Source organism: Calonectris borealis, chromosome 27 (assembly GCF_964195595.1).
Source record: "Calonectris borealis chromosome 27, bCalBor7.hap1.2, whole genome shotgun sequence".
Classification (NCBI taxonomy): Eukaryota; Metazoa; Chordata; class Aves; order Procellariiformes; family Procellariidae; genus Calonectris; species Calonectris borealis.
This window is the reverse complement of record NC_134338.1, coordinates 6,307,760-6,320,034: the sequence shown is the minus strand read 5'-3', so window position 1 is coordinate 6,320,034 and position 12,275 is coordinate 6,307,760. Positions and strand designations below refer to the sequence as shown.

The 12,275-nt window shown below is 58.8% G+C and overlaps 1 protein-coding gene across 4 annotated transcripts in view; it reads left to right on the top strand.

The window, feature by feature from the left end:
- The first annotated feature begins 4,047 nt into the window (after nucleotides 1–4,047).
- LOC142093427 (hexokinase-2) overlaps nucleotides 4,048–12,275 on the top strand; it is a 27,463-nt gene continuing 19,235 nt past the window's right edge. For 2 of the 4 annotated variants that reach the window (XM_075174581.1, XM_075174578.1), the window contains exon 1: nucleotides 4,048–4,203. In XM_075174581.1, the coding sequence (XP_075030682.1) occupies nucleotides 4,141–4,203 (63 nt within the window). In that variant the 5' untranslated portion in view covers nucleotides 4,048–4,140. Of the gene's footprint in view, nucleotides 4,204–9,132; nucleotides 11,834–12,275 lie in introns of those variants that run through there. The other 2 variants (XM_075174580.1, XM_075174579.1) reach the window with 2 other exon arrangements.

The window sequence follows — 12,275 nt, the reverse complement described above, 5'->3', positions numbered from 1 at the left end:
CAATCACCAGTGGAGGATGGCCATCACCAATGGAGGGTAGCCACCACCAGCGGAGGGTGACAATCACCAGTGGAGGGTGGCCACCACCAGCAGAGTGTGACCATCACCAGCAGAGGGTGACCATCACCACCGGTCCCCTCTCAGCAGAGGTCCAGCGACCACCAGTGCCCCCCGCACATCACTCGCACCCGCCACCAGGTACCACTTCCCAGCCAAACCCCGTTTGGTTTCCTCCTGGCCTGGCTGGTGGCCCCGTGGCTTCGGGGCGAGTGAAGGGTTTGAGGAGAGCAAGGGAAGAACCAGGGCGCCTGTAACACGTGAGGAAGCTAAAATTAGGCGGCTGCATCTAATCTAATTTAATCTCCCCTTTTCCGCCCGCCTCATGGAGATTAGCCTGGTTGTGCGGGGTGGGAAGGCTGGGCCGCAGGAGCTCGGGGTGGCCCAGCCTGCGGGCACCCGGTGTCCTGGGTCCCGCCTGACCCGCGGGGAATCCCTCCGGCCGTTTTGGGGGGGGGGCTGGCTGTCGGGGGAGGATGGCCTCGGGATGCGGCTGGACGTTTTAGGATGGGTGGGTTGGACGTCAGCTCCGGGGTTATGAGCACCCGCAGAGGAGCAGCGGTAGGACGGACGGACGGACGGACGGACGGCTTCCCACCAGCCCCCCCCCCCAGCACAGCCAGGGCCCCTCTCCTTCCACCTTACGGAGCGGTTTGGGATGGACGAACCTCATCCCTCGCCGCAGAGCTGGGGAAAGGCTCTTTCGCCGAGCTCAGCCCCAAGGTCACGCGTTCCCTCCCACGGCTGCCGAAGAAAGAAAAGTTCTCGGACCGGTTTTCTATTCCCAACCCCGTGCGAGGGCTGGGTCCGGCCAAGTTCAAGGTTTCCGGTGCGTTGGGTGACCAGGCAAAGTAAATAAATGGTCACCGGTGTCATTCTTCTGCCGAGGGGTTCGGTTGGGATGTGTGTGTGTGTGTCAAATGAAACGTTGTTGGAAACTATGTAGAGCACCGATGGAGCGATGAATCACGGGGCAGGTGATCTAAGAGGAATTAACGCCTCTCCTGGAGCGGATCCAGCTCCAAGATCATCCTGGCTGCTCCGTGCCGCACAGCGGCCTCGAAAAATCGGATGCGCCGGGTCCGGTTCCCAATTCCTTTATCCCCATCCTGATCCGTGCCTCAGTTTCCCCAGTACAAAAGGGGGATATTACCCTCGCCAGGTTTGCAACGCTCTCTCTTGGGGGGTCCCCAAGCCCCTGGGGCAGCAGCGGTCCAGGGCTGCCATGGGTCAGGTTGACCCCGCTTGCATCCAGAGCTGGTCCCATGACTCCGGAATGCTCCATCCCTGCTCCGGCTGCTGGGCACGGCCCTTCCTTTCAAGCTCCGACGTTGTCATTACCGCAGTCATTCGTCTTTAAAGAATCGCATTAGAGAAATTAGAGCCGGTTGTAACTTCAATCCCTGCAATCAGCCCATTTCCTTTTGCTAAGGAACGCGGCATTAAATGCCGATAGATTATTACAAGCCCATACGAAGCCGGGAAGCAGCTGGGAGGGACGGCTTGAAAAGATTTTGATTTTGAGGTTTATTACGTGAAAGGAATTATGAAACACCTTAGAAAAACTCATTTTAAATAAAAAAAATCACTTTAAAAGCAAGCGCTATTTAGAGAAATGCATTGACCGGAGACCCGCTCCTCCTGCCTTTTCTTGGCTAGGCTGTTATCCGGCAAATAAATTGAGTTTTGGGGAACGTGCCTCCCTGAATAAACTGATTTTGCAGAGGTGAACTGAGCTCCCGAGCGGGACAGAGGGACGAGACAGACCCCTCATTTTGCACATACAGTCGCTTCCTTCATCCAGCCGGGCAAGCGACAGATGGAGAAGGTGGCCAGATGTGCCCGGCTATTTTTAGGCTAAACTCTGCTTTTAATTTCATCTTAACCACTGAGAATTTGGGTATTTAGCAAAAAAAAAAAAAAAAAAAAAAAAGCTGGATGAAAGGGTGAATTGAAGTGCAGGCGCAGGGATAAAGATTAAAAACCATCAGCTGCCGATACGGGGCTTTAACCGAAACCCTGGCCAAACGTGGGCTGGATGGGCAGGGTCCGGCAGGACTGGATCACCCAGGAGAAGGCGTCTGGCAGCGGGGTTGTCTCGGCTCCGTTTCTTTGGCTCGATTTCGGTTGCTTCCCCCCCCCCCCCCCCTTTTTTTTCTCTCTTTTCTTTGAAATGGAGTTTCAATTCCTTGGAAAAATGATGTAAATGACCACTTAGAAAGAAATATTACAAAGTAAAAGCCGGGAAGGGTTTGAGCTGCTCAAAACTGGTTGGGAAAGCGCGGCGGGGAGCGGGCAGACGGGTTGGGTAACTCCTGCCCCAGGGCTGCCGGGACCGGCTCTTCTGGGAGCCGGGAGCCGGGCAGCAGGAGCCGCTCCGGAGGGCCGGGCGGGCGGAGGACGTGCCCCGGCCCTCGTAGGGCTCCGGCCGCGGGTCTTCGCACGGCTCCGGCCCTTCCATTCCCAGACGGAGCCGGGAGCAGGGAGCCGGGATGGAGGAAGGAGGGATGGTGGGGGCAGATCCCGGCTTTTCCCTGGGATAACGCGGGGAGAGGCTTCCCAAAGCTTCGGGGTGCACCGAGCACCCCCCCCCCCGCGCCGTCAGCCCTGGGGGAGCGGGGCACACGCGTGCGGGTGGAGGAACCGCCACGGGCTGTGGGCTGATGGATGCACCCTGACGGGTGCGCACGGATGCGCACGTTGATGCGCAGGTGATGGCGCGCGCGCGCACACGCCCACGCGGTGCGCGGACACCCGTGCACCTGCAGGAACACAGCGAGGCACACGCAGACGTGATGGGCACGACGGGTGCGTGCACGGACACACGCCGATGCGCGTGCACACGCATGCAGACACTCACGCACACGCGTGCACACACGCACACGCATGCACACGCACACACAAGCTGCTGTGTGCCCCCCCCCCCCCGGCGTGCACACACAGACAGCAGTGCACTCCCCCCCCCTCAGCGCACCCCCCAGACCGTGCAACCCCCCCACTCCCTGCGCACTCCCCCACGCACACATACCCCCCCCAGTTCACGTGCACCCCCCCAGTCCACCCTCAATGCGTGCACAACCCCTGGTACACCCCCAATGTACCACCTCCCCAGTGCGCTCACAGCCCCCCCAGTTCACCCACACTCATCTCCCCTGGACTGCCCCAGTGCCCACCCGAGATCCTGTTCACCCCCCCCACCACCCAGCACCCCACACCAGCTCACCCCAGTACCCCCCACTACACCCCCAATGCACCCACACCTCCCCAGTGCACCCACAGCCCTCCCCAGTTCACCCACACTCATCTCCCCTGCAACCCCCCAGTGCCCACCCGAGATCCTGTTCACCCCCCCGCCACCCAGCACCCCACACCAGTTCACCCCAGTATCCTCCATTCACCCCAGTAACCCCCCAATCACCCCAGCACCCCCCCATTCACCCCACCACCCCACACCAGTTCACCCCACTACCCCCCCATTCACCCCACCACCCCACATCAGTTCACCCCAGCACCCCCGCATTCACCCCACCATCCCACACCAGTTCACCCCAGTACCCCCCCATTCACCCCACCACCCCACACCAGTTCACCCCACTACCCCCCATTCACCCCACCACCCCACACCAGTTCACCCCAGCACCCCCGCATTCACCCCACCATCCCACACCAGTTCACCCCAGTACCCCCCATTCACCCCAGTACCCCCCCATTCACCCCAGTACCCCCATTCACCCTAGCACCTCACACCAGTTCACCCCAGTACCCCCCCAGTTCACCTCACCACTCCCCATTCACCCCACCACCCCACACCAGTTCACCCCAGTACCCCCCCATTCACCCCAGCACCCCCCATTCACCCCCCATCGCCCCCTCCCTCGGGCGCCCCCTAGCGGCGCGCGTCAGCCCGGCGCCGGGCACACACCCTCGCGGCTCAACCAATCAGAAGCCGCCGCGGCGCCGCGTCACTCGTGGGCCGGGGAACCTCCTCAATGAGCCACATTGTCGCGGGCGAGTACCGCGGCGCGCGCTGCTCCGGGGCCGCCTCCGCTCCGCTCCGCACCGCTCCGCACCCCGCCGCGCAAGATGATCGCCTCCCACCTGCTCGCGTACTTCTTCACCGAGCTCAACCATGACCAGGCGCAGAAGGTGAGGGGGGGGCGCGGGGCGGGATGCGCGGGACAAAGGGGTCGGCGAGGGGAAATGGGGGGGGGGGGGGGGAAGGAAGAAAAAAGGGGGGGGTAAAAAAAAAAAAGAGAAGGGAAGAAAGGAAAAAGGAAAAAGGAAAAGAAAAGGAAAAAGAAAAAAAAAAGGAAAAAGGAAGAAGGGAAAAAAGGAAAAAAGGAAAAAAGAAAAAAAGGAAAAAAAAGGAAAAAGAAAAAAAGGAGAGGGGAAAAAAGTCAAAAAAAAAAGGAAACAGGAAAAAAAAGAAAAAGAGGGAAAAAGGAAAAAAGAAAAAGAAGAAAAAAGGAAAAAAAAAGGAAAAAGGAGAAAAAAGAAAAAAAAAACCCACAAGAAAAAAGGGGAAACGGGGGGAAAGCAGCGGGCAGGGGAGGGGGCGGGCGGGAGGCGCCGTTGTCGCCCCGCGGGCCCGTGCGCTGCCCGGCCGGGGCCGCCGTGCGGTACGTGCCGCGGCGGGCGGCTGCGGGACCCCGCGTGGCCGGGCGCCCCCCGCGGGCCGGCGGCGCGGAGCAGCAGGAGGAGGAGGAGGAGAAGGAAGAGGAGGAAGGGGGGGTGTCTCCGCTCCCCTCCCCGTCCGCCCCCGCGGGACTCGGGACCCCCGGGCCGCCCCGCGCAGCACGTGTCGCCGCTTCCTGCCGCCTGCGCGGAGCATCCGCGGGCGCGGAGCATCCCCCGGAGCCGGGACCTTCAGCCCCTCGGCGGGATTCCGCCTCCCCCCGCCCCCGCCCCAGCTCCCCGGGGCGCCGAGCCGAGGTCCCTGCGGGGAGCGGGGCCCTGCCTTGGCCCGGGGCGCGGCGGGGATGCCGGAGGGGGTTGCTCCGAGCTCGGAGGCAAACGCAGCACCTCGGGCTGCCCTTCCCCAGGCTGCGCCCCCCCCACCTCCTGCACTGACTGGGATGGAAAAACATCTTCCTGCCTTCCCCCTCCCTTAATTTACGGGTCCTGAACGACCAGAGCCTGTTCCTGGACCGCAAACGCAAGTCGAAGCGTCCCGTTGGGATGCACGGAGCGTTTGTCACCAGTAATTCATGAGTTCAGGCACTTGAAAAATGCAAGTGTTTCTGCTCTCCTACGGCTGGGGGAACGCAGCCGGCCTTTGTTTGGCCAGGACAGCGCTTAGGCTCTAAACAAGAATGATTCCTAGAAAAAAAATGCTGGCTGGGAGACTTTGTGAAGGCTCAGGCTCTTCCCCCAGCGTTTGGGGCATCTAAGGATATGTCAGAGAGGGTTTTGGCTCCGAGTCCTGAGGTCGTGCAGCGGTTCCCATTACCAGGGTGACAGTGCCCGGGTGTGGGGTGGTCGGGATTTGCAAATGCCCACTTAAAAAACCCAAGCAAAATGCAAAATGCACGGCCGCAGAGAGCCCCGTCTCGCTCCATCGGATAACGCTGGGGACGCCGACGGAGAAACAAAACTCGCCACGTTGGCCCTTCGCCTGCATTAAATAGGAAGTAAAAACGAGAGGGAACATTAAAAAAAAAAAAAAACCGAAACAAAACCAAAGTGCGTAGAAATAACTTCTCGACACGAAGCGATCTGTAAGGAAACACGAGCTCGGCTTCTCCCTCCACTCGCGAGTGTCCTGGGGTTGTGCAACAGCCAAATCCACGGGAAGGGGTTGTGTAACTCGACGGCAGAAATAGGCCAGCGGCGCAGCCCGACTTCTGCCTCTCGGGCTCCGGGCAGCTTCTGAGTTCCTTATCGGGAGCTGGAAATAATGGAGAGGGAAGGGTTTGGTTTAAGGTATTCAGCTTCATTACCCACTGGGAAAAGGGTGTGCGAAGCCGCGGGAACCGGCTTCGTTTTCTTCCCAGTTCCGAAGCCCAAACAAAATGGGTTGCTGAGATGCAGGGGGGTGGAAAAAATATCCAGGAGCCGTCGGCTGGGGCTCTGGCTGCTGTGGGAGATGGCTCTGCCCTCCCGGCCCCACACAGCCGCCTCCGCAACTGGATTTCTCTGGGTTATTTTTAAACAAATGCCTGTGAATCCTGCCGGTAAGGCAAAGCTGGGGTCGGCGCAGCCTCCAGCGAGCGCACGGAGCTCGGCTTTGCTGCAGGGGAGGGGGGAGAAGTGGGGGAAGCAGCTGGGTTTCCGAGCTGGATGCTTTCACCATGAATGCAAAAATTATTCCCGGCTTATAAATCTTCCCAGGTGGGGGGGAGTCCCCAGCACAGGGAGACGGAGAGGCTGAAATTCTTGGAAAGCTGGGAATTTTTTTTTTTTTTTTCACCAAACCCAAAGGCTTTACCCAGAATTTGAGACTATTTTTGGGAAAAGATTTGAGGGCGATAGGCCGGCGTGTGTTCGAGTCGTGCGTCTTTTTGCTTTGGATCGGGCAGAAAAGGGGCTCGGCCGTGGGAAGAGAGTGCCCTTTCCAACAGCTGTGCTTTGCGTCCACATCAGGGCCTTGAAAACAGCCCCCCAAAAATAGGATTTTTCTTCCCATTCTTGACACGGAGCAGCTTTACCTGCTCCGCTGCCCACCCGGGGGGATGTCACATACGTCCCCGAACTCCTGCCCTTCGCTTTGCCCGGCCGGGAAGTGGGTTGCAGCGCTAACTTATCTAACCCCCAAGCGATTGTGCAAACTTTAATTAACCTCAGCAGCGTCCTTTGAGATCCTGGCTTGAAAGTTTGCCACGGATGAACCACGTTCCCTTCGGATGTGCCGGCTCGCGCTGGGTTTCCTGGTCCCTGAACCTCAGCCTCGTCATGCGACGGGAGGAGCGGGAAGCAAACGAGCTCCATAACCGGGCTGGCGGCTCTTCTTCCCCATCGCTCCTTCGAAAGAAGGAAAAACTGGCGATGGAGTTAATTTTCCCGTAGTTGTGGCCGTTCCCAGGCAGGGGCAGGTTTTCCTTTGGGTTTTTTTTTTTTTTTTAATTTTTCCTTTGCTAGGGGGATTCGTTTAATCCAGCCGGTTCCTCCCTGGCCGCCTCTCGCAGGTTCCTCCGCGGCTGTGGGAGGGGTGCCTGATTGCAAATTCCTGGAAACCAACTGAATAACTTCTCTTAAGCCCGTCAAGGTCAGCGGCAGGACGGCCTTTCCCGTCCTTGGCACCTTCCGGGAGCCATCGCGTATCCCCTCGCTCCTCGGCTTCTCGTTTGAGTTACCGTGGGGAGCCTCAGTTTCCCCAACTGTGGTGGGATGCACCCAGCACCCACGGCGGGGGGGGGGGTCTGGGTGCCACAGCGCGGCTTTCCGATCCGAGGGGGATGCTGCCTCTTCTATCTGCCCGGAGACCTTCTGGGTTTAAACTGGGAGAGGAAGAGGACGCGTGGGCAGGGAGGCGTCTCAAAGGCCGGCTGGGGCTGCTGGGAGCTGGGAGCACTTTGACGTCTCCGACTCCTGAGCTGGAAACCAGAACGTTTTCCCAGTTAAACTGGGCTTTTTTGGGGGGCAGTGGGGTCACCCAAGGACTGGTCCCCGGTGCTTTGCAGTGCGACTTCTCCGCCGTGGGTGCCCGGCTCCACCTCCGGCGCGGGGTTCAGCTGCCGTCCCGGGGGGGGGCGAGGATGGGGAGGAACCGGCCGAGCAGGAAACCATCTGACTCACTCGGGTTCAAGATGACTCCGGGCGTGTGTCATCAGAGGCTTGGCTGCGGCGGGGAGGGCACGTGGGGTTTAATTCGGCGCGGAGCCCTCAATAGCAGCCAAGGACGTGGGTGCTGCCGGGGTCAGGGCTGGAGGAGGGTGGGTGCAGCCCGGCATCAGTCCTGCGTCGCCGAAGGCTGGGGAGGTCGGGGAAGGGGACGAGCCGGTTTCCCGGCGCTGAGTCAGCCCAGGCTGGGTAACGGCGCGGTGACACGAGGATGGGGAGCGCTGGTTTTCGATATGCAGGGGCCAAGGACGTGGCACAGGGTCCGTCCCGTGCTGCGGTGCCCATCCCCGATCCGACAATAAAAGCTGTAAAATGCACGCTGGGTTACGGTCCCGTGCCAGGCAGTAAAACGCTCTCCGTGCTGATTGCTTTCCCGGATTCACCCTGTAACCTCGGTGAACTGCTGCCGCTCCCTCTGCCTCAGTTTCCCCGAATCTGTCACATCCTGCTGTGGATCCGGGCAGGATGGGGGCACGGCTCTGGCTCGCCCTGGTAACTGCTGGGTGCTCGCACAGCGTCCCCCTCTGAAAGAAGCAGGGAGAGAGTCGGTATTCCGAAAAACTTCAGTGATTTTTAAAAAAGCAGCATGTTTGAAGTTAAAAACTGGGATAGGGAGGGAAGGAATTTAAAGAAAAAATAATTTCAGGCAGAAATTACCCTGGGGAGAGGATTGACTCTGCTCACTTGTGGGTTAGGAGTGCTCAAGCCTTCCCCAAACTTGAACATCTCCCTGTTGTTCTTGTCCACAACAAAGATTTGACTTTCTGTTGCCAAAAAGGAAAAGAATCCAGCCCAGAAACCAGCTGCTAACCTCTCCCAGCGTTACGCTTTTTTCCCCAAACGCTGCTGAAATTATGCACACCCAGCTGAAAACTACGGCGAGCAGATACTGGGAGACTGGAAACCTTCGCTCCCAGTCTGGTTCTCCCCAGACACGTGGTTTTGGAAAGAGACCCAGAGCAAAACTGAAACTAAAGAGGAGCGGTTTCCCCTTCCCAGAGCCCGGGATCGTTAACAGGGCAGATGTGGCCAAGACCTTATTGCATGAGAATAAAGCACCCTGAGTCCTTCCCCTTCCCCGCCGCTCTTTACCGGGCAGGAAACGGTTGCGCTGTGCCGGAAGCCGCTGTCACGCTGTAATTTCCATCACCGAGAGCAATCCTGCCCCACATCCCCACCGAGCAATGGGGAAAAAGGGTCCCCGCTACCGCTGCGAGGGGAAGGGCACCCTTCACCCTCCCTGCCGTACCGCCGGCCGTGCGTCCCCCCGCCGAGGGGGGGGACGGCGATACGGGGTAGATCTGGGTAGATCTATCGGGGAGGGGTTTTCCACTCTGCGGTGATGGGACCGTCTTGCAAACATATAAGCCGAGGAATTGATTTTTTTTTTTTTTTTTTTCTCCGTGGATAATGGCATTGAATTGGGGCGAAGTTATTCGCAGGCGAATATATTTGTAGCGCTGACCCCTTAGGGTCTAGCCCCGACGGGAGGATGAAGAGAAGTCTTCAGGCAAAAGAACATCATCCAGCTGTGGTGCTGGTACTGGAACCGTGAGTTATTACCGTCATTGCAAAGGCGAACCTGGCTTTTGGGGTACTTTAAGCCCGGCTCAGGCACGGCGCAGCTCACTCGGCTTCCAGCTGGCGGCAAAAATTGGGCAACTTGAGGTTTTCTTCAGCCTTGGGGCGGATGGACCTTGCCCAACGGTGGCCTTGCAGCTGGGAAGGGCGACGCTGGGCACTTCCCCAGCACCCGGCGGCAGATGCTCGGTGTAGAAATTAGCTGAGCCTTTGGAGACAGCCCTGAGCTAGGAGGTGGGGATTTGCTCGGGTTTAGTTCCAAAAAATGACATCCAACTCGTTACACCCGCAGCGGCTCTAACGATCCGGTTCTTTTAACAAAACGTCCTGCCCCTGTGTGCAACTCTCGGGGGCTGTGAGCACGCCCCGCACTTCCCAGCTTAAATCTGTTCCTCCTCCATTCAGTTTAGATTTCCTCAGGGAAAGATTATTATTTATGATGGAAACTTTCCAGAAATTAAATTGCTCCGTTCCGGATCCTAACCTAGTGACTTGATTTATTTGGAATTGGCAATGATCTTAAGAAAGGTTGAAGAACCAAGGAGGTTGGTTGTCTTGAAAGATGCTCGTGCTTCGGCGCTGCCGACTAAATTCCCCTGTTTCACCCCATCTTTGCTACAGTTTGAGGTGCGCTTGGGTGCAGGGGGGGGTTAATTGAAGTAACGAACCGGGCCATGGAGCTGGGAAGCCTTCGGCGTGAAGGTGGCCGTGGCTTTTCCTCGGCGGGGCTCGGGTGCACCCCAAGGTGGTCTCGCTTGGGAAGGAGCTGAGCTGCAGGACGCCCTGACCCGCCTTAGCTGCCAAGTGGGACGACGTCTACGTTCGTAGGAGAAGATGATCCAGGTTTTAAAGGGCTTTGGAGATTAGAAGGAGGTCACCTTGTTTCTCACCCTACCGATTATTCCTGGGACGGTGGAGCCTGGAGGACATGGGGAACGTGCTGAGCGGTGCCTGTCCTGGAGAAAGGAGGTGAAACCTCCGCGTCGTTTCCCCGTGCTGTGGTTTCGGGGGCTGGCGGGTCGTGCACGCAGCATCTTCGCTGCCCCGTGCCTTGGGCAGGAATCGAGGAGCAAACAGCGATGGCTTCTTGTGCATCCCAGCTTCCAAAGCACCCAGCTTCTCTGGGGTGAGACCTTCCCCTAGCAGCACCTTGCCAGTCTAGGAGGAAAAGCAAGCACAGTCGGGGTGACAGACGGGAGAGGAACACCGGCAGCTTGCGGTTCGGGCAAGGGTGAAGCTCTGCCCCGAGCCCTGCTGGTGCGGTGCCCCACCGCTGGGATGGGGACACCTCGCTGGGACCCCATCCCCACTCACGCTGGTGTCACCAGGACCCCCTGAGCACCCTAGGGTGCCAAAGAAGTCCAGTGAAGGAAGGTCTGGCGGGGGGTGAGAGGCTGCTGGGGGGCAGAGCACCCAGCGTCGGCCGGGTTTGTCTCTCGTTATCACCGACGCCCCGGGTCAGATGCTGCTGGAGAGAGGAGACGGGGGCTGGTTGAGGTCCTCCCCGTGCCGAGGGCAGGTCGGTGGCTCCCGAGGAGGTTGTGAAAGGCCAGGATAACGCTCTCTCTCTGTCTCACAGCTAAGAAATGGGGTTGGGCCGTCTGTCCTGGGTCGACGGCATCGACCGATAACCATCGGGGCGGCTAAACGGGAGATCTCCTACCCCGGGGCCGGGGTGGAGGTGGGCTCCGCACCCCGGACCCCTCTTGAAGCTGGAAGAGGAAGGAGAGGGTGGAGGTGAACTGGGGCAGCGGCCGCCTTCCCTGCGCCCGTAACCGGAGCCTGGGTACACGGGTGGCAATTTTCAGCAAGCGAAAGCAAATAGGAGGGGAAGGAGGGGGGTGTTTGACTTCCTGCCGCTGGGGTGGGGAAGGAGGAGCCGGTAAACAGCCGGCACCGGGAAACCTCCTGGTTTCCTTATCCTCGTTCTTTCCCTCGCGCCTGCCTGGTCTCCCAGCTGGTGGGTGCTTGTTCTCCGCTCCCGCTTAATGGGAAGGAGCGAAAAGCAGCAAGAGAAATCAGGAGGAGGTTTTACCCATCGCACCGGCGAGGATGCCGTTCCCCAGGGAATAAAGCATCTCCTGGAGCGTGCTCGGCTGGGCTTCCCTCCATCCTCGCCGCAGCGAGCGGAGCAACTGGGGACTCGGCTTCCAAATTTCCAGCAGAACTGGGAGGGGGAAAGGATACGCCGGAGCATCCCAAGCCTGAAACGCAGGCAACCAAAACCACAGCAGAGCTGTTTTGGTTCAGCCCGGGGTCCGAGCGGCTGCATCCGTGAGCGAGGTCACGCTGGGGCGGATGGCTATTACTCGCCCACAAAATGCCCATTTCCTATAGCGTAGCCCTATAAAAAAAAAAAAAAAAAAAAAATTGGTGCTTGATTTCGGCTGACCTTATGTTACGTGCCTACAGACAGGTGAGCTAAGCGGGTGGAGTTTTCCTCTGACTTCGCAGGGCTTGCAGCTGCCCTTTAATTAATTTTAAGTGAAGTTAATTGAAACAGGGCATAGTTTGGGAGCTGGCAGTCTGTCCGCCTCTCCGTTTACCTTCCCTGCTCCGGTCAGGCTGCGGAGACGTGCACGGGGCTACGGGATGGGTCGGGGAGGAATTTTTCCATGCCTTTCCTGGGAAAGACGAGACGCTTTGATGGCATTTAGGGAAGGAGCTGGGCATCTTCGTAGCCTCAGCGTAAGGGTATAAACTATTGCCAGGAGCACGGGGGGGGTGGATTTCTTCCCTTTCCGGCCACGGCACCCACTTGTGTCACACAGCGCTGTTTGCTCAAGGGCACCGTAACCCTTTGTAGGGGTGATCTCAGCAGCCAAGAAATGAATGGGCAGTGGATTCCTGCCGAGCAT